The sequence below is a fragment of the Neolamprologus multifasciatus genome, chromosome 15 (assembly GCF_963576455.1).
Source record: "Neolamprologus multifasciatus chromosome 15, fNeoMul1.2, whole genome shotgun sequence".
Classification (NCBI taxonomy): domain Eukaryota; kingdom Metazoa; phylum Chordata; class Actinopteri; order Cichliformes; family Cichlidae; genus Neolamprologus; species Neolamprologus multifasciatus.
Genome location: NC_140453.1, coordinates 18,430,801 through 18,452,576, shown reverse-complemented (window position 1 = coordinate 18,452,576; position 21,776 = coordinate 18,430,801). Strand labels below are relative to the sequence as shown.

At 38.6% G+C, this 21,776-nt stretch overlaps 1 protein-coding gene and 1 long non-coding RNA gene across 2 annotated transcripts in view; one reads left to right on the top strand and one right to left on the bottom strand.

The window, feature by feature from the left end:
* Positions 1-219: 219 nt before the first annotated feature.
* Positions 220-5,149, top strand: LOC146501909 (uncharacterized). Its single transcript, XR_014869293.1, has 2 exons — positions 220-2,305; positions 2,340-5,149. It is a non-coding gene; the product is annotated as an uncharacterized LOC146501909 (long non-coding RNA).
* Positions 5,150-5,700: 551 nt separating this feature from the next.
* kif3ca (kinesin family member 3Ca) overlaps positions 5,701-21,776 on the bottom strand; it is a 36,831-nt gene continuing 20,755 nt past the window's right edge. The window contains exons 2-9 of the mRNA XM_085132441.1: positions 12,237-12,338; positions 11,893-12,015; positions 9,664-9,782; positions 8,264-8,380; positions 7,917-8,025; positions 6,873-7,018; positions 6,426-6,509; positions 5,701-6,336 (exon numbers count right to left, since the gene is read on the bottom strand). Coding sequence (XP_084988567.1) covers positions 6,267-6,336; positions 6,426-6,509; positions 6,873-7,018; positions 7,917-8,025; positions 8,264-8,380; positions 9,664-9,782; positions 11,893-12,015; positions 12,237-12,338 — 870 coding nt within the window. The 3' untranslated portion in view covers positions 5,701-6,266. The remainder of the gene's footprint in view (positions 6,337-6,425; positions 6,510-6,872; positions 7,019-7,916; positions 8,026-8,263; positions 8,381-9,663; positions 9,783-11,892; positions 12,016-12,236; positions 12,339-21,776) is intronic.

Genomic DNA, 21,776 nt, shown 5'->3' with positions numbered 1-21,776 from the left:
AGCAAATCAATAATCTAATTTAGGTTTGAAACATTTAATACATGTGATTTTAATTTAAGATATAAGTGTTCTTTTATGACTTGATAATAATGTAGTACTAGTTAGGTAATAAAGTGTTAACAAGAAGCTAATAAAATGAAAATAGCAAGCTATTACCAGTTAAACAACCAATTAGCCATAGTATATTAAAATATTGGTAACATATTGGTATTGTAGCTTATTACACATTAATAATCTATTAACTCAAATGACAAGAAGTGTGATGATTACCTGGAAACTTGTGTGCTAGTTTTCGAGTAATAACCAGCAATCAGGGCTGCAAAATTCAAAACTACACGATTCTAATAAATTCTGTAACAGCATTTCTTATAGCTGAAAATCTAGAACTACTAAAACATGTCAGTGATGGCCATTATGGTTTTTTTTATATCACAGCAAAGGGAAGTAAACAGTGTATATGTAGCTGAATGATGCCCTGACTTCAAATCATAGTTCACTAAATACTTATTCACGTGTAAATACAAGATCGTGGCTCTGCAAACCCCATAAAACCTATGAAAGAATCATGGCTGACCTGCCACATGGTCTCTCATGGTTTCTCTGAAGAGTAATTTGTATTGATAACTGAATAAATCTATTGGGCTTAACGTAAAGTTAGAAAACAAACATTGTTGATGTGAAGTTACCCTTACAGGAAGAGTAATCAGGATGATGAAATCAAGTGCGAAATATAGCATTAACCCGTTGGATTTAATCTATTTGAGCCTACAACATCATCTCAGTCACAAAATGCTAATCTGACAGGCTGGACACAGTTTCACATTGAAAATCTATTAGAAATCTTATATTGTTATCCAATCCTTTTCACAGGATGAAATAAATGATGAACCTTTTGCTTGTGATTCTACTTTCCTGTCACCTTTTGTCCTTCCCTCCTCCTTTTCTTCTGCTATCACTTTCTCCTTTCACAATAAAAGCATCAGACATCACAAGCCTTTAATGGCCCATCAAAAGATGAAAACATTTCTCTCACCTTGTTTGCTGTTACAGATTCTCTCCCACAGATACTGTTCTCGATTTTCACAGTGCTATGTGTCCTCCTCATATTATGTCATTTTAGACAGTATGAGCAATATATTCTTCATGCAAAGCAAAGGTCAGTATTAAAACCTTCATTTGCCTTTATTTTACTGTTTTATCTCATTTTTGTTTTAGCACTTTTAAAATCGCGTAACTTTTAACAAATTTAAATATTTTGTGTCCTAACATGACGTGTTAACTGTTTCTACCTTTGTGTTGATTGATTAATGCCATCATGTGATAGATCTTTTGTGCAAAGTATGTCTACAAGTAGCTGAAGAACATTTGTTTTCTTTGTTGTGATCAGTTTTCATCTTCAAGAGCACCTTCAGACCTCCTGTACTCACAGCAGGTGTAACACTGTTGGATTCACAGTCCATTCATTTTTGTATTTTAGAGCCGGCGTTCTTCTTGGTGAACTTATTTGTGTTTTAGTATTGGCTGTCTTAACAAGGCTAATGGCATCATAACTAATAGGATTAAGTGAGAGCAGATAAAGTGAAATGTTATTGCTCACCTTTGCCCAGAAAAAACATGAAAATGAAACTGCCTAAAACGAATCAATGCTAAATTTATTGATTTGAGGATGAAAAATGATTGATGAGAAGGAGGCTGTGATCTTTTTGTATTTCCGTCAATGCCATCTGGTCCACCATGTTACATTCATATACACAAACCCCCATCGATGCCATCCCCATCCCCTTCACCCTCTACTGGCAGGTTACCATGGAAACAGGCTCAGTATCCACCTCCTCCACAGTTATTCCTCACTTCCTGATTGTCTTTGAATGCCTGCATCCATCCACCCCTCCTCCTCTCTTCCATCCGCGTCCTCGCCTCCCTCCTCCCCGCCCCCACAGCCACAGCTAAAATGTCTATAAATTAGCAGCACTCAGAGGGAAATTGTTTACGTTACGTCATACCTTTGTTCCTACATTATTCAAAAAAATCACGTTCATGCTCGCATCGCTGTCTGCCCTAGAAATTAAAACACGATTCATGAGTGTTTCGGGGGCAGGACTGATGCTGCAGATTAGACAGCATACACAAATTAGCAGTTAAATGAGGTCTTTCAGAATCATAAACAACATTCGGTGTGATTTTTTTTTCCTTAAATTTCTATATGTTTGTTTGTTTTTTGAGCACTTATCTGTAACCAGAAATAAATTCCAAGTTCTGAACTCAAAATATGGACTGATGTCGCATTTTTGGGAGGGTTGAGGTTGTTTTATGTACGAAAAATCAAACACTAGCACGAGGAAAATCTCATTGCAGAACTGAGGGACACTGCACCCTCATATGCTAAAGACTTTAAACTTATGATCTAACTCTAACTGCCAGCATAAATTCACCAGGATAGTATTTAGTGATTTCTCTTATATACAGATTTTGTTTTGCATCCACCCCGGCTTATAGTGCTTCCGCTGTGGCATCACACCTGTATTTTCCATATTCAGTTATTGATTGTAAGGAAGATTTATGCTGATCTTCTACCACTTAGCAAAGGACGATACATGTGCAACACGGTCTGAATACCTCAAGGAGTTTTATATTGTAAGGTAAAGACCATACAATGGTAATCTGTGAAGCTCACAGAGATTACTTCCACAAACACAGACCTCATTATTTGTAACCTTGTCCATGTTTAATACGAGCATCCAAATAAATGCACAATATATTGTATCAGAAGTATCAGCAATAAAGCAGTTGAATGGATTTAACCTCCATTATACAACATGAACACAAGAAGCTTCAGAGCAGTTAAAGTCTATTTTTAGATATTTATATATACACATTAAAAACTGGGTCAGCTGCAGGCTCAGATACTGATAACTAAACATATAAAATGCTCAGTGTGTTTTTCTAAATGGCTTTAACCATTCCAAAAGCATCTGATATTAATTTGTAACTAGAAAATTGTTTGTTTTTGCCATTTCAAACCTTTACGTCTAACATAACTGAGTATTAAAGTGGCATGAGTATTTACTCTGCTCCCTTAACTAAAACAATTCTAAAACCAGAATGTCAAGTTGTATTCAGCTCCAGTATCCTAAGGTTTAATTTTTGTAAACTAAATATTTCTGGGTTTTGGACTTCTGTTAGTATTTGCAGCCCCAGTGAGAGCTCAAGCATGTATTGAAAATGCCAAGAAATCTCAGGAATGTCCATGTTTCCATTTGATTTGATGTTTAGAGATGTGCTTCACATTGGTGGTATGCGCTTTACTTTTACACGGGTTAATGACTCTTCTTTGCTGTTGTACACCCACTGAGGGGGTTTAGCTGCAGTTCCTCCTTTCGCATCAATAATACATTGATGGTTAGTCAGTCTGACCCCCTGCTGTTTCCTCCTTTTACCCTTTAGGAAGTAATGAACCCAGTGACACTAAACTGTGCACGCCTGACTGCACACAACCTGCTAAATGAAGGTTCCCTGTTTGACGCAAAAGTGAACAAAATAATTTTTTTCTTTTTTATTTACTTTACAATTTCATAGAAACCACTTGGCAAATATAAGGAGAAAAATGTGTTCAGTGAACATATTTTCATGTTGATTCCTGGGTACAACAGGTGCTCCATCCTTGCGATGGCAAACTTGATTTAGTTTGTTGGTAGTGATTCACCCTGGCTAATCAGACAGATTTGTTGAAGTGGTCAGTGGGGTTTCTTCAGTCATGCACTGTAAGTTAAGCAACTGGTTCTCATTTCTTTACTGATCATGGGTTTGAAAAAGAAGCTGCTGCTGGTGAAGCTCTTTGACAGATGACTGAATGAAGGAATGTTTGACTAAAGCCAGCTTGTGTGGCTTCAGCAGCACATGAAACATGTTTTTGAGTCCAAAAACAACCCGTGTGTCCAAGTTTCCATTGTTTAGAAGAGGCTTAATTTATCATTTTGATTCACAACTACAGGCAGAAGTCAGATTGTTGTTGTTTTTTTACTTCCAAGACATTTTCAGACTCAGGGTGGGATTTCTCTGACTTTAGATGAGGAAAAACTTAAACACCGCCAACCAGGATTTCTAATGGTCACTTCCAAATTCCAGTGACCATTTTTGGGTTTAAACCATATGTCGATATGTCCAGGCCATTCTTGCCGTCGTCTCATTGGTGAATGTGTTTGTTGTAAATATTGTTTATATATTTTTACTCCTTACATATGCTGTTTAAACTGCTGCCTGTAAAATGTTTTTATCATATAACTGTTGAAGGCAATACGGCAAATAGTGTCAGTCGACCATAGGAGTTGCACTATGTTCCACGGATGTTGCTGGAAGTTCATTTCAACACAATTTTCTTTATATCATATAGCACCAAATCACAACAACAGTTGCCTCCAGGCAAATGCATCCTCCTGTGAGTTTAGGTAGCAGCAGCTGTTTTTATAGGTTCCACCACGTTAAGACTATTTCTTGCACTTTCAGTGAAGCAGTTTTTCTAATAAAATAACCTTTTGTTTGGAAAACTGAAGCTAAATACTGTCATACTGGTGCACATGACCACCAGTATAAATATTCCACGAGGATTAATATAAAATTATTTATATGTATGTATAAGTTAAGGTTAATTATTTACTTAACCTTAACTCAATAAACAATTGCTTAAGTTTCATTTTTACTTCATGTCTTCTTAATAAAATGTATCTTTGTGAGGTACCAGTCTTTTTGAAAAAAGTGCCACCTAAAAAACACTTGCTGGACAATAATTCACCTCAGTGGAGGCCAGATTTTAGTCTGCAGTATCGACTGGTTCACCCCATCCTGATGCATGAACTGCATTTTCATAGATGCCAAATGGCACAATGAGATGCATTAGTTGAAAGTTTTTTTGTGTTAAACTATCTTCATGGCAAAGCTTAAACGTACATGATATTATTTATTTAATGAACTCTACACCGCTCTAAAAAAGTCACATTTTTGACACAAACTACTTATAATTCATGAATCTAATATGAATCCAGGATGATCAGATGTCCCTCTGCATGTGTGACTGCACAGCATTTTTATTTATTGTCCCCTTGTCCTGAGACAATGGCTGACGTTTTGACTCTGCAGAACATGTGCGTTTCTAAATTCTGTGAAGAGAAGGCTTTATTTTGTATTTAAATAAAGATTAGCCTGTCTTAAGCTATGACCATCAGTGAAAGTTCCAAGTCACCAAAAAGCAACAAGCTTTGTAGATTTTGCTAAATATCGTGGAAACTGCCACAAAGAAAATTAAGATGCAGTTTATACTGAGAAATAGTGTTTGGCTGTTGTGCTAGAGTTGCTTTTCAGTTTTGCACAGTATATTTATGTCATAATCTCTACTGAAACACTAAGACTATTACCACACAGAGGAGGCGCTGAAATAACAGAGGATACAGGAGCATATAAAGACTATTATATTAGACCACTTCGGCCTCGTTTAATTCTTATTTACTTGACAAAAGACCTGGAATATTTGCACGTTAATGTTATATATTTGACATCCTGCCAGCATTGTTGACGCGCCCCACGTTGTCCCAGACAAACGTCGTGTTTGTCCCACATTTAGTTTGCTGGGATCTGGTCACAATCCGCCCATCCGTGTTTGTTTGTTGAATTAAAATCCCAGTAAAATAATTCTGACAGTGTGACATGCCTCGTGTTCTTCATTTTAATTACATTAGTTTTTAAGACATTTCATTTAAATTAGACACTGCAGGGGGACAGATAAATGATGGGAGGCAACAGGAATGACAACGGTCATCATTCAGGTCTTGAGCACCTCGTCTGACCAACAACAGTACACATCATATATTCTTATTTTTTTTGTGTAGTCATTTCCAAAAGCCAACACTGACATAAACTCTCTGACGATGAACTTCTACATAGAAAACAGACCAAACCTGCTTTGAAAAATCCAGAATACATGAAACCTTCACCTTTAAATCTGCAGTGGTCACGACTAGAAACACAAACAAGCAATCATACGGCGCTTTGTACACAACAGACACACACAAACACACAGACACACACACACACACACAACAGTCTGGGCAGTTCAGCACTGCAGCCAGCTGTTTTCAGAGATGATCTGACATGCAAAAGAGGAAAGGGCTCTGCCGGAGGAGGAACTGGAGGAACTGATTTATACAGAGTTTCTGAGGCTCATATGGTCATTTAGTTTCCTGCCAGAAGATCATTTCCATGTAGTCTGTCAGCTTTCAGCAGAGGTGGTGATGGTGTGTTTGTGTCCCAGCTGTGGGCCTCACTGAGAAGTCTGTAAGGCGGCCACTGGCCAAAAGAGGAAGTTGATGTTGAGAGATCAAATAAATAATAATGATAATGGCAATAAAAAAAAGCTCTCTTCATTAAAGCTTTACTGTGCCGCTGCGGGTGTGGCAGCGTGACATGCTGCCAAGGACACATTAGAAGGGGAGGAAGTCATGGATTTTGGAGTCTGACACCTGCAAAAACAAAAAACAAAAGTTGTATAATATATGTATAATATGTACAATCACAGATTATTGAGATTATGCATCTGAGAAAATGACAGATAAACCATCAGATTAGGGCAAGAGGGCGTGGCTAATCCTGAATAATCCCATTTACTGTAGAGATGCTCTGATGCTAAACCATTTACAGTTCACAGGTCACATGCACAGGCTGAACAGTGGAAGCGGGTTTCAAACACAAAAATGACAAAGTATTCTCAGCTCTATTTCCAGATGTAGAAACATCTGAGCAGCAGCAGCGTGCAGTAAGTGTATGCCAATAAAGAAACATCTGTTTTATTTATATGAGAAGAGGCTACATTAATTTGACCTCACCAAGACTGGGACTTTCGAATGCCTTTCTCCTTGGTGGGCGAGCTGTCCACCGAGGGACTTTGGTTCAGTTCTCCATCCTTCGAGCGATCGACTGACGCGGTGTTTGGAGGAGTCATGTCCAGCTCCAGAAACATGATGTTCTCAGCCTGAACACATTAAGAAAACATTACCTACGGTTAGTAACACATTATATGGATCAAAGTATTGAAAAAAAGTATTTTCAGCCCCTTAACAACAGGTGTATAAAATCAAGAAACTAGCCGTTCAATCTGCCTTTATAAACATTTGTTATTGCAAAGAGACTTTGACCATGGTACTTTAATAGGATGCCCCCACTGCAACAAGTCAGTGCTTAACTGCAGAGAAAGCTGCTCTGGCATTAACATCAGCACAAAAACTGCTTGCTGGGAGGTTCATTCAATGGCTAAGTAGCTCTCGGTCACTTTTACTGAATGCTGTGTTACTCTAGTAAAAGCTGAGTCCATCAATTTCATAGCAAATGCTTTAATAAAGTATGGTGCATTTTTATAGTTAAGGGTTTTTTATGAGCAAAGCAACAAAAAAAAAAAAAAGTAATGTCATGATCCTGAGATCGTCATGATATTTTTGCCACTTGGTTTCTAGTTCCTTCAATTTCCAGTGCCTTAAGATTCCAGTATGTTTTTTATTGTTCATGTTTAGTGTTGGTTTTTATATTTCAATGAGTCTTAAGTCTGACTTTGACTTTGACAGATGGTAAAAATACCATTACTAGTAAATGGTCAAAACCATAAGAGCAAATCATGCCTGAAATCTTTAAAACTGAAAAACTGACATTTAGTCTTTCAGGATCCAAAAGGACAAATTAAACTGAATATAAACTGACTGACCTATAATGGAAATAAAAATTTACATAATTAATTAAATAACATTCAGAATAAAGATTTATGAAAAAACAAAAAAACAAAACCATACTTCTTTACATTGAAATTTAATGATTTATATTTGTGGGCTTGTTTTATGTCCTCAAAAGGATGTCAAGTCATCACACACACAGACACTTACCCTGTATCTGGAATGACCTCCCATCGCTATGGCAACCCTGGCATACTGGCTGATGGGTCGTTTGTATCCGACTGAAGATGCTGGCCTTTTCTTCATCTGCGAGGATTTACTGAACGGAAGAAAAGTCGGGATCAATGAGATACACAAAAACCCAATCTGGAATCAATTCTCTAAAACGCCAAAAAAAAAAACATCTAAAAGAAGAAAAAAAGGAGGATGCCACTCAAACAGCAGCGGAAGAAGACAAGAAGAAGAGATAAGCATATGACGCACGGCGCCCAGAGGTCAAAACTAAAGCGTGACTAAATTTAAGAGTTTATTCTTTTACATCGAAAACAGACGCTGACCTTTCAGCAGGAACAAGTGACTGGAACTTCCACTGGTCTTCCTCAGGGTCAAAGACCAGCCTGTTCATTATCTTATTCTTCTCCTCCGGCGGGATGAAGTTCTCTATGATCAGATACCTGCATGTTCACAACACAGAGTGATGCAAGAAGTAATGTAATTATATCATATACAAGTCTGGAGTCATATGGTTGTAATAGCAAATGCACTATGAGTAAGATTTTAGGGGTTTATTTGTATACTTTTCACATTTTAAACAGAAAAAAATGATTTTCTTTGAATTTGTAAAGTCTTTTTTACTCATAAACACTAAACCTACTGATAAATGAACTCTTGATTAGAAGCTTTTTTATAGGTTTAGCTGTTTCTTCAAATCAACATAACTTAGCTATTTAAATGGCTGCACAAAAACAAGTTTAAAAGAAAAGATTGACAAATATTTTATGGTCTTATTACAATACTATTACAAAGCAATTTCACTGCTTAGAGAAATTTAAAAAAGAAAAGAAGAAAGAGCATCTGGCTATCAAAGCTGCTAGCAGGGTTCTTTTTGGAAAGCATAATGAGACACGTAGACTTCTGACAATGAAGAAAAGTTTACGCAGCAGGGGAGCAAACAAAAGGAAGAATAAAACTGTTAACAAAACTGTAAAAGTACTGAGTTTGGCAAAAAAAAAAAAAAAGACCCCTACCTCTACAAGAACAGATTTCAAGTAAAAGCATTTTTTAACTGCTTACCTTGCAGCCGTACTTTTGCATAGAATAAAAGACAACCGGTAAAAGCCTAACACAATTTTTTCTTTAGTGTAAACACTCAGTCTGCAAAGGAAGTAACTATTTAAATGAGGGATGTCACAGTCATTTGACATCAATGGCCACATACAGCCCATTTTGATGGTGAGACGAGTGAAACTGCCATTTCTATCACTCTAAAGATGTTTAATTATACATTTAATCCCTGAGATATTTTTAACATAAGATAAAGAGGTGCAATTTCTACATGATACATGTATAAAATTACTGTCCTGTAGTTAGTTAGGGGTTTTTTTGATGATGGATGAAAATTTTCTTTTTGTTTTTTAACCAAAATTTTCATATCGGAGAGTAAAAAACAGGAACTTTTCTGTCATTTAATTGTTTATCTATTACTTAACTATTTTGGTGTATGAGTGACTATGAAGTCTTTATTAGCAGGAAAAGATGTAAAATTTAAAAGCCCAAACATGCATGCCCGCTATCATATTTTCTAAAGCTGTCCTGCGGACCAGAATGGTGTCTTTGCCAGGCCAATGCTGGCCCCCTGGCCTTATGTTTGATCTTTAAATGGGGCGTATTGCTTTGAAGAATCCCGCACTGTACGTGGCGATTTTTGAGCACTCTTTGTGATTTGTGGTTGACTCACTTGAACTTGAGCTCTCTGGTGAGCTCGTTCTGAGTTTGCTCGAGCTCCTGTCTGCTCCTCACGTGCTCGTCGTTCACGTCCTTGATCTCTACTTTGATTGCCTGGAGCTTGGCGTACAGCTGGAAGAAACGACAAAGACAAACAAGCGAGAGGAGCAATCAGGCCTGAGGTTCCCAGTGAAGATGGACTGGTCTACAACTTGCTGCAGCTCGGTTGCCCATAGCAACAGCACTGGAGGCGCTGGTGTCTGGTGAACAGGCCAGCCAATGGGAGCTCTCCTCCTCTAATTCCTCCTCCTGGTTCCTCCTGAGGTTTCACACTGTTCATTCTTTGACTTCACCCGAGGCTTCAAACATAAAGGCGAATCCTGACTTCAGCTGTGAATCATGACACTGCAGGCTCTGCAGCTTGGACACGGAGAGCAACCCCCCCCCCCCACCCCCCCCCACCCCCCCAAAAAAAAAAAAAAATCAAATCAAATCAATAAGAAGAATCTGGGGCAAATCTCCATTTTAGGACAGATTTTTACAGATGCTAGCTTAAAAATTTTAAATACCTTTAAAAACTGCCAGAAATTGGATTTGACAGTTAAATTTAGACTTCAAAGCTGAGGCCTTAATGTTACATTACAGAAAGGTACTCTCACTCTCTTCTTATGCTAAGAGAAAATGTGGCTAAAAGTGCTTTTATCACTGAATTCTGGTCCCTGTTGGTTTTGCAGTGTTTCTGTCTTTCCCAGTCTCCATCCTGATTTTTAGTGTTAGCTGTAATATCCCCGGAAGTTTGTTTTTCCTGCTGTTCCTCTAGCCTTTTTGCTTCAGTGCTAACTTGGTTTCACCTTTTATCATTTAGTTTTGTTGACTTATCAGCTTTGGAGTAAAGCTTGCTCTTTGCTTTATGTCATGCACATGTATGCAGTTGCTTCCACCTCTCTGCTAAACCATGATAATATGTCCTTTTGTCCCTGAAAATCTATTTAAGCTTGAAATTAATTTAATTTCAGTGAATTGCTTCAGTTAACACAACAAACTGTGACACATGTTCCTAAGGAAAAATGTGTATTCCCCACCCAGTGAATGCTCAGGTCGCTAGCATATTGCTACTGCTTGAACAGCAGTGACAGCACTGTCCAGCTACTCTCCAAGCTGTAGTTAAATTAAGAAAATGGAGAACGTTCACCTTCAAAATAAAAGCTGTGCCTCAACGCTACAGCCAGCATTTTTAGAAAGGCAAACCTCTTTACTTTTTCAAGTTTTACTACTGCTGGGTGAGTATCAGCGAGTATTTGTAGACAAACATGAAAAACTACAGGTAACCGTGGCAATCTTTTTTTCTTTTTTTTTTTACATTAGCTACAATCATTACTCCAACTTAACAGTTAACATGATCAGCTTCTCAGTTAAACATTAAATAATGACTTTGGAAGGAAAAAAATATCATTGGCTATTTTAAGAAATAGAGTTCTGCAGTAGTGTTTTTTTTTTCTTTTCCAGCAAACAAGGTGTCAGTGACATTTTTGTAGTCACTGAACTTTACGGACTGCCCACTGAGTTTTGAATGCACAGCGTGAAAAACACCCCCTCTTTTCTTCAGACTGACGGCATCATGCAGTGTGAGAGGAGTAGATGGACCCACGTTTGGGAATCAGGGCAGCAAAGATCAGCAAAGGATCATTAGTTACATTGTCGCCCGCACTCGCACAACGGGCCGCTTGGTGTTAGTCCTGCTGGTCGCGTCCGTGCAGCGAGATAGGGACGCGGAAAGAGAGGGGAAGGATGTAATAGGTTTGGTGCACTGGTGAGGGAGAGGTTTAGTGAGTTACTGGGGGATTCTGAGCAAACTGACCATTAAGTGAAGGAAGACTGAGGTTAGTGCAGAAAGCGTGAATACGTAAAACGGCAGACAGGGAGGGAGGGAGGGAAAGGGACGGCAGGACAAACCTTGAGGTACTGAGATTTAAGTGTGTGTCCGAACGAAGCGAGTGTCCAAGTCAAGGGGTCATTTGTGATCCAGGTCAAAGGTCAAAGGGAAAGAAGGGGGTAAAGAGGGACATTCTCACATTAGGAACAAAAAGGGAAGGTCTATAAGCATGTGCACGTTAAAACACACCTATACTGCTATGTCTATTACCTCTTTTGCAAAAGTGTGTGCGAGAGTAGAAATGAGGATATCTACCGTATTTCTACTTGTGTGCATCAGATTTTTTTCTGCATCATCAGGATATTTTACCTTCTTGAGTTTCTTTGTCTTGGCTTCAACCTCCTGCTGCAGAGAAGTGAAAGTCTCTCTCAGTTCCAGCGTCTCTTCATCCTGAATCAACACTTGCTGCTGGATCTCGCGCTCCTTACGCGTCTGAAAGCAGAATGCAAATATCACCCTGTTCTTTTGTGGATTCTCCTCAACTCTGGAGTGTTTTTTTTATCAATTCAGGCTGCAGAAAACACTAATTACTGTAAATGTTAAACAAACTGCTGCAGAAAATATTTCTCCTAAGGTTTTAAATGTATGCCTGAAGTATGAACTGTGCAGCTGTACTGAGTAAATTAGTGCACTACTGCAAAAAACCGCTTTACCTGCTCTGCTATCTCCTGCCTTTTTATCTCCAGCATCTTCTGCTGCTCATTGGTGTGATCTATGATGTTCTTTCCACCGACCAGCAGCTTGCTCTCCATCGCCTGAAAAAACAAACAACATTTTGATTAATATTTCTGAAGCTACTTTATTATATGCTTTATATTCTCCGTCAAATGCCACACATCCTGCAGGGTTCTGTATTTAATGTCACATCAAAAAGTCACAAAACAGCTAAAGTTTAAACAAGCACACTGTTAAAAATGAAAGTGGAAAAACAGTTTTTGGAAAACATCCTCAAATGAATTTCTGGACACACAGTTCATAAAAGCCAAAGGAAAATAATAATAGTAATAAATAATGTGTATTTATTACTATAAATACAGCGGCGTGGCGGTTAGCACTGTTGCCTCATAGCAAGAAGGTCCTGAATTCAACGCCACCATTTGAAGCCTTTCAGTGTGGAGTTTGCACGTTCTCCCTCTGTTCACGTGGTTTCTCTCCAGGTACTCCAGCTTTCTCCCACAGTTTCCAGGTTAGGTTAATCTAAATCATAGGTGTGAATTTGAAGGTAAATGATTCACTGTCTCTATGTGTTGGCTTGGTGACCACTAGTAACCTTTCCAGGGTGTACTTTTCCTCCCTCCCTATGGTGGCTGAAATTTGCTCAAGCCCCCTGCGACACTGATAAGGATAAGCAGAAGAGGATGGATAAATAATGTGTTCAAAAGGAGTAAGAAGCTTACATTTAAGCAGCATTTAATGTGCCTCTAGATCACTGTTTATACTCAGTAACAGCTAATGCCAACTACTAATTATGTTAACTGCCTGCTGTAAATTGATACTAACTGGATCACAGTAGATTTGTGTTTTCCTTATTATTTCTTTTGTGATGCTCTTTTAACATTTTCCCAAACAATACAACACAAAACAATAGTGTATATTAGCAGGTATAAAACCCCTGTTATTAATATAAATCAAAGGCTTAATATAGAAATTTCAGCTGACGTCAACCCTCGCTGACAAAAATCGAACGCTAATGGAAAAGAAGAACTAGAGAGTTTTACTTCCTTTGCTTTTGAACCTCTGTGAGGTCAAGATAAGTTCATCTGGACATTAAACAATTGGGTCTTTGTGCGTGTTCGTCAGTGCAGACTTTGTCCTGATGAGGCAGACGGACGCTGGCAGCTTAGCATCGACATGACGACACGTGACAACAAGCTGAGCTCTGCTGAAACTCTGCAGAATCACAAACCGTGTCAAAGTAAAGCAGTGCAAAGTTACAGAGTAAAATATGTTGTCACCTTCTTGTTGTTGATTTTCTAAAGGTAATGATAAGCGATAACCACTTTAATGTATTTAGCAAAGACATTCATTGAGATTAACATCTCCTTTTCAGGGGTTACCTGGCCAAGAAAGCACACGCTGTGTAAGATCTGTACATATGGTTTTTGACAATAAAGCTGACTTTGACTATCCTCTAGTGCCACTGATGGTTACATGTCCTCCTACAATTGCACACGTATTGAGCTTCTCCCAGTCAGACTAACGCTTCTTGTGGAGTCTTGTTTCCAACCCAAACAACCACAGTGACTCGTTTGCAGACCTGTGAAAGCCTTTGAGACAAGAAATAAAGGTGAACATGCCAAATCTGTCTTCATTTTAGTTCAATATTGTGCAAATGCCAGAATGCAATGCAAAGCATGAATGTGTCAGATCTAGTTTTTCAACCACAGATGGATGGACTTGATATTTTGTGCACATACTCATACCCCCCCCCCCCCCCCCCCCATTAGGATTCATTGTAATAGCTCAGTTGATCTCTTAAGCTTTGATCTTAACCAACAATAATTAATAATGCCTGCACACTGCTTTGTTGTAACATTTGTACAGGGACAGTGTCATTGCCCTGGTATTCTGTAGTTTTTGTTGTTGTTTCTAGTTGATCCAGGAGTCGGTGCTCCCCGGTCTCTGGTGTTATTTTTACTTCAGTGTATTCTTCATGTCGCAGCATCAGTTATGTCTTTTAGTTACTTCTTATTTTACTTTGAAGGTTTTTTTCTCTTGTGTCTTCTTTTGGTTTTACTTCCTGCTCCTTTCCTTGCCCTCCTTACTTTTGTTGCTTTAATTTCTACTTTTTCTTATATGAGAATATGTAAGTTACAAGTATCATGTATGTCTTTACTTAACTGTTCCAAACTCAATATCATTTCAAGCCTCTGATTACAGCTTTTCTAGTTACTGCAGAGATTAAAGGCCTGGAGTCACTAGGGGTGGGGGAAAAAATCGATACTATGTAGTATTGTGATATTTTGTTTGCTAATAATGTATCGATACAGGGACAGCAGAAATCGATATTTTGTTACAAACAATTTTTTCGTGGACTGGAACATGCTCTGACTTCAGAGCATGTTGATCAGCTCCTTTTTCTGAGCAAGAATCCTGACATTCCTTCACTGTCCAAATGTGTTTAACTTTTTTTTTGGCAGCAATAAACATGACAGTTTACTTATTTTAATTTAAGACATGTTTTATTTTAATTAAGTTTAAAACTTTTTTATTTAATGTAAAATTATATTTTGTTTTAATTTACTTTCAAATTTTTCAGTTGCTGAATGGGCTGCATAGTTTTCATAAATTGCATAGTTCAGAATAGCTATAATTGTACCAGATGGTTGCATTCAGTTAAGTTGGACTAGACTGTAATACAAACCGTTCAGTTTATAAAACTGACTGAAATGAGAGAAAGACTGAGTGTGAGACTTTGATATTAGATAAAATGAATATTGATAAAGTTTACCTTTATGTACAGAATTTGAATATTGCAAAATATTTTTAAAAATTGCAAAAATATCGTATCGTGCGTTAAGTATTGTGATAATATCGTATTGTGAGTTGTATGGTGATTCCCACCTCTAGGAGTCACAGTGATGCAATTTTCAAGTTATGAAAATTGCACATGTTCTTGTCATTATCTGCCTCCCTGCTCTAAAGGAAAAGTAACAAGAAAATACAGGAAGAGAGGAAAACGGAAATAAGCTCCCACAGACGGACAATGCATTGGTCACAATCCAGATTACAAAAAGACAGTGTGTGCATGTGGCAACTCTGTGCAGCCTATATGGTTTTCGCTCTCCAATGGGCTGTATGGGTGAACACGAAAACACACTCTCACACCCAAGCAGAGGACAGTGGAGTCCTTCAGAGGGGATGCGTCTGCAGCAGGTTTCTACGGTGGCCCTGAGAGGCCAAACGGACTGCAACTTCAGAAAACACTTGCAAAAAGAAAAATGCTGCAAAAAGAAAAATGCTGCAAAAAGAAAAACACCTGCAAAAAGAAAAACACTTGCAAAAAGAAAAGCGCTGCAAAAAGAAAAACACTTGCAAAAAGAAAAACACTTGCAAAAAGAAAAACACTTGCAAAAACAAAAAGCGCTGCAAAAAGAAAAACACTTGCAAAAACAAAAAGCGCTGCAAAAAGAAAAACACTTGCAAAAACAAAAAGCGCTGCAAAAAGAAAAACACTTGCAAAAAGAAAAACACTTGCAAAAACAAAAAGCGCTGCAAAAAGAAAAACACTTGCAAAAACAAAAAGCGCTGCGAAAAGAAAAACACTTGCAAAAAGAAAAGCGCTGCAAAAAGAAAAGCGCTGCAAAAGCACACACAACACAACGGAAATAGGAAAAAACACAACGGAAATGTTTCTGGGGAGACAATAACCGGACGGACCAGTTGACCAAAACATGCTAACAAGTGCACTGGGACTGGGAGACACTTCAACGAAGTGGAAGCAGAGCGGCCAATGAGTAAACTTTCAAAAGTAAGTTCTGAATATTATGTCACTTATTTATGTGCAAATGTTTAATAACGAGGAACATTTAAACATTACTGTTGGCCACATGCCGGCAAAGTTATGTGACATTAGCGATGTTTGTACTTTCAGCGTTTACTTTGTTTTAAAGTCTTTACTTTATACGCCGTTAGATAGTCGACCTTAATCTTACAGAGAATGATGATTTTGTGGATAATTAAAGTCAGTCATATATCCACAAACACAACAGGCTGAAAGTCAGTGATGCTGCTCTGTTTGCAGTCCTGAATATCACGGCACAAGCAGGATTCACTGCACTGTTAATGTTAACTATGTTATATTGCTGCCTCTGTTCGGTGGTGTTGAGCCAAACGGACTTTAACGTGTGTTTGAACGAGCTGACGGTTCACTCATTGTAGCGACTTCCACAGTCGCTAGAGCCCGGGGATGGAGCCCGCCTATTTGCCTGACGCGCTGTCAACTTTAGCAATAATGCGAGAGGTGGAATTGTTTGCTTGTTTATTAAAGTGTTTACAGAGTAATGTCATCTCGAGATTTGGACTCTTACAACGTCACAGGCTCTAATGTAACAAGACGAAACATGTTGTGCAGCGGTCAACAAAAACTACGGCTACCCAGCCCTCCTCTCTGTCAAAATCAAAACCAGTGAATGACAGACTGACAACGCCCTCTTAATGTCACCGCTAGCACCCACGTGACTCCCATTACACATCACCATAGCAACCAAACAAATGAAAACCCAGTGATCATCAAAAAATTCAATACATTTAATTATGGTTCCTACACTCATTAAGCTGAAAGAAAGATGCTTTAATCACAGCAGTCACACATGTGTCCACTGTACCAGCTGGGAACTCTTCTTGTTCAGCACTTGTAATAACACTAAATCCTCCTGTTTGTAGCAGTGTGTACACCTGAGACTGTCACCTGTCTGTCTGTCCTGCACTCTGTCTCTGTTTCTTTCTCTCTGATTGTGGAATAAAAGTATGAACATGTATTTATAAGTTACACTTGTGTTTGAATCCTGCAGCTTATCACACATTTGATTTCCATGTGTGACGACTGCAAGTGTCCAGAGTGAGGACAGACTGAGGGACCCACTGCTGCACATCATCTGTGAGGCTTTGCACCCCCAATGATCCACCAGGAGAAACTCAGCAGTGTGTGAGGAAGAGGAGGAGGAAGAGCCAGCAGCAGCTGACAGATGGAGAGAATAGACAGACTGTTCCCTGTTTGTGAAGGACTGCTAGGAAAGTTTAACATAACTAACTGTCTGTCCTGAATCAGTCTTATTAGGTAATGTTCAAATAATGTTATCATCCAGTGTTTTCAGTGTGGGAGAAAGTACTCAGGGCCTTCAAGTTACACACTATGAAAGGCAGCAACAAGTTTAATATTCAGAAACCTAAAGTATGTATCAGCAGCTGAATGGAGCTAAAAATAATTGTTTGTTTCAGTTCTATGAAGCTTTGAGTATTTTGGATTAGTAGCACTGCTGTGTTTGTTGCATCATATCGCTGTAATTGTTTATATGCTTTATATATTCTGAGGTAAGTTGATCTATAGTGTTACATCATATTCTATAAGGATGTTATGTGTTTGTAGACTTTCTGCCCAGTTTGACCCATTTAGCAGAAGTCAGCCTTTTTAAGGCTCTGATATCTATTCTGTATGACTTAAAGCAGTTATGACATGGTCTGATTTTCTCACCCAATAAAGGAATATTTCATATATCAGTCTACTCTTCATTCTATCAGAAACAGTTATCACAGCTCGTACATTTGCTTCTTCCACACATATATGTAAGCATTGAGCCAAATTTAGTAATAATGCCAACATATTAAAAGAACAATATTCGTCTCTTATATATAATACATCTATATATACACTGTCACAGATACTTGAGTGTCTTTAAGGGAAGATTTAAGGTGATAGGAAATATAAATAAATGCAACTTGAATCTTTACTGAAGCTCAGTGTTTGACACAGAGTTCACTCACATGTGCTGTACCAGTGTACCTGCACATGTGATGTGACAATAGAAGTGATTTGATTTGAGAGTTCAAACTCACTGCTGTAATAACTGATAATGATTAATATAATAACTATAATATTGGCCATCTCATATTTACACTGACTTTAGTCTCATGAACAACATTAGCTAATTGTTATTTACTAGCTAATCTTATATGACTGTTGAGTACAGATATGAAGCCCAACAATCATGTTTTACAGTCCTGTGGTCTCAGCCTCAGATACTTATTAAATCACACAAAGCTCGTGTAGAAACAAACAAACAAACAAAATATGTTCTCCTTCATTTCTGTCAACCACACATTTCCCGCTATCATGGTTGCTAGGTAACCTGGGCAGCGCGACGGAGGCTAGACCGTCCCATTTCAGACCCTGAATTGGGAAACAGTCCCTGAATTGCTGTATCCCAATTCAGGGTCTGCAGCCTTAAAGTACGCAGCTTCAACGGTCCTCAAGGGCCGCGTACTCAAAGACCGCTAAGGCCGGAAGTGTGAGGCTTGTGAAATGGGACGGTCTAGCCTCCGTAACTGTAAGCCTCCGGACTGTAAAACATGATTGTTGGGCTTCATATCTGTACTCAACAGTCATATAAGATTAGCTTATGCTAATCTTGCAGGTGCTTTTCTTTTTGCAAGTGTTTTTCTTTTTGCAGGTGTTTTTCTTTTTGCAGCATTTTTCTTTTTGCAGCATTTTTCTTTTTGCAAGTGTTTTCTGAAGTTGCAGTCCGTTTGGCCTCTCAGGGCCACCGTAGGTTTCCACAGAAAGCCTCTTTGTTTTGAGCTGTCTTTGTGTTTGCTGCGTGAATGTGTCCGTGAGCGACTGGTTCGCTGTGCTTTGTGTTCTGTCATATTCTTTCAGCTTCATTAAAGGGCTGATTCATGTCAGGGATTTTCCCTCTCATGCATTCTATGTCTGGCCTGACAGGCTAGCTGGATCCCTTACACACAGTCTTTATGATGTGAAACGTCGGTGACTTAAACGGCAACTTGACATTTTGGATTTAACTCAAAGTTTGAGTCTGTCTCATTCATCACGCACTAATCTTGTAAAGAAAAATTATGTTTTAGCTTGATTCAAAATTGCAAAAACATTTAAATCTAAATCCAGAACCGTCAAAGTGCTTCCCACGGGTGCTTGCACATTTCATTCATCCGCAGTTCACACTGATATATTACATACTTGCCCAGGCAGCATTTCTCTCCATTAGCAACCCTTCTCCTCTCCCAATAATTACACACTAAGCCTTCTTAACTTTAACAAATACAGCTGGTGGCGACAAATTTTAGAGCCACCTTACTAACAATTAAAAAAATACTGGTGCCAGCGTTCAGTCTCCTAGCAGATGCACCTGTGGTATGGATTTAAAAACTCTGCGTCACCTCATTCTCGAGTTATTGCATTCACAACGTCAAGACAAAAATAGCAATTACTGCGCTCTGTACAGACACGTGACAAGCACTGATGAAAGTGTTTAATGTGTTCCTCTTTATGCCTGGGCAGAGACTAATCACATGCTGGCCCTCATTCATAAATATTTTTCAGTAAAAGCTGCATTTAAAATGGTTCATTATAATCGTCCCTTTAATTGTGCCAGTTGTTTCTAACAATTTTTAAAATCTCCCAGAAAACTTGAAACTCAGTTACTGCAGTAACTGACAAAAGAAAAGGAGTAAATTAATGAGACTGGATGGTAAGGGCTGCAGGTCTTGAGAGGGTTCAGAAGTTACCGTCAGATAATTAAGTAACAAAAGCTACCTGTTTTCTGCTTATTAGCCCAATACAAGTGAGTTTTTCACACCGGAAGGCGCGCTTTACAATTGGGCGCTGGGGGGAGGGGTTTATGGCAAATTGTTGTCTGCTGATTATAAAAAGCTCCACTGTGAGCCTCAGTGGGTTCATAAAACTGTGTCAAACCCCAATTACACCCATTCACAGATCTAACCGATATAACAACATCCAATTAAATTGGAACAATGTTGGTTTATACTGCGCATAAATGCTGGCTAGTCTAAATACAAACAGCAGGCAAACAAGAGTGTAGCTTCTGCACTGATTTCCGGCCTTAAATCAAAATAACATTTAAAGCATAGAAAAAAAATTAGTGTCACACTGGGACGAGAACAATATTTCCATCAGCTGTTATGATGAAAATGAAGAAAACAGTGCAGCAGCATCCTTTATGTGAACTTAAGAAAGCATTTCTACCAATAAGACCTACAGTGCTGTGAAATAAGTATAAGTATTTGGTCTCTTCCTGATTTTTTAGTTCTTTTGCATTTTTGTCACGTTTAAGTTTTAGATCATCAAACTAACTTTAATACTAGACAGAAATAAATCTAAAATGCCGTTTTTAAATGATTAATGATGAATTCAATGTGGTTAACCACATGTTTTAGTTCAGTTTTACAAGCCACACTCAAGACTGATTACTGCCAGACCTGCTGAATCAAGAAGTCACTTCAATAGAACCTGTCTGACAAAGTAAAGTCAGACAGACATCATGCAACAATCCAGAGAAACTCAAGAACAGATGACAAACAAAGTCACTGACATCTATCAGTCTGGAAAGGGCTACAAAGCCATTTCTAAGGCTTTAGAACTCCAGTAAAAACTGGTGAGAGCCATTATCCACAAATGGAGAAAACAGTGGTGAACCTTCCCAGGAGCGGCCGGCCTAAGAAAATTACTTCAAGAAGCCATTAAAGACTCAACCAGAGGGTCACAAAAGAACCATCTAAATAACTGCAGGCCACGCTTTCCTCAGTTAAGGTCAAAGTTCATGAAACAAAAAGAATGTTTAAGAGTGGCCTAGTCATGGTCTGGACTTGAATTAGTTTGAGATGGTTTGGCTCGCTCATAACGCTCCAGTGTAGCTAAATTGAAACAATTCTGCAAAGAAGAATGACCTCAAATTACTCAAAACCGATGTGAACGAGTCCTCGCCCGTTATCGCAAATGACAAACACAGGGGGAGTTTAGTGCTAGTGGCATTAAATGGACTGTGGTGTAGTTGTTTTAAGGACTTGTGTTAGCATTTTACTTATTCTGATTAGATTTAGCCTGAGGAAAAATTCCTTTGGCTCTTCGCAGAGGAACCAAAGGTGATGCTGTCCTCACTTTTGTCACAAACAGGTGACCCGTAGAGACTTGAAAGCAAAAGTCTTCTCGTGAAGACAAAGCAAAACAATCCCGTCATTATGTTCTGACCAAACCTTTCAATCTTTGCAATATACATGTTCAATAAATAAATTATTTAAACGCTAAGAAAGAAAAGTCATGGTAATGGTTAAAAGGACTAGAGCTGGGCGATATATCGAGTTTTTAAAAAATATCGATATATTTTTATACGAGATATAAGATGTGACAATATCCTTTATATCGATATAGTCTATGTTACGTTATAACTATACTTGTGGAGCCGCAAGTTTGCCTCTCTTTCGTCCACTTTTGTCTTTACGCAACATTACTCGGCCTCGCCCCTCCTTCACTGAACACAACTCCCCCTCCTCCCCCATCGCTTCACCTGCAGGAAGCGACAAGATGGACACGGCAAATCTCCGTTAACGAGTTACTGCGCATCGCCCCTGCGTGGGGCTGGACGCCGTCAACGTGTTAGCTAGCTAACCACGCTAACGAGCTAACCACGCTAACGCCATGCAGCCCAGAGGCGCTGCAC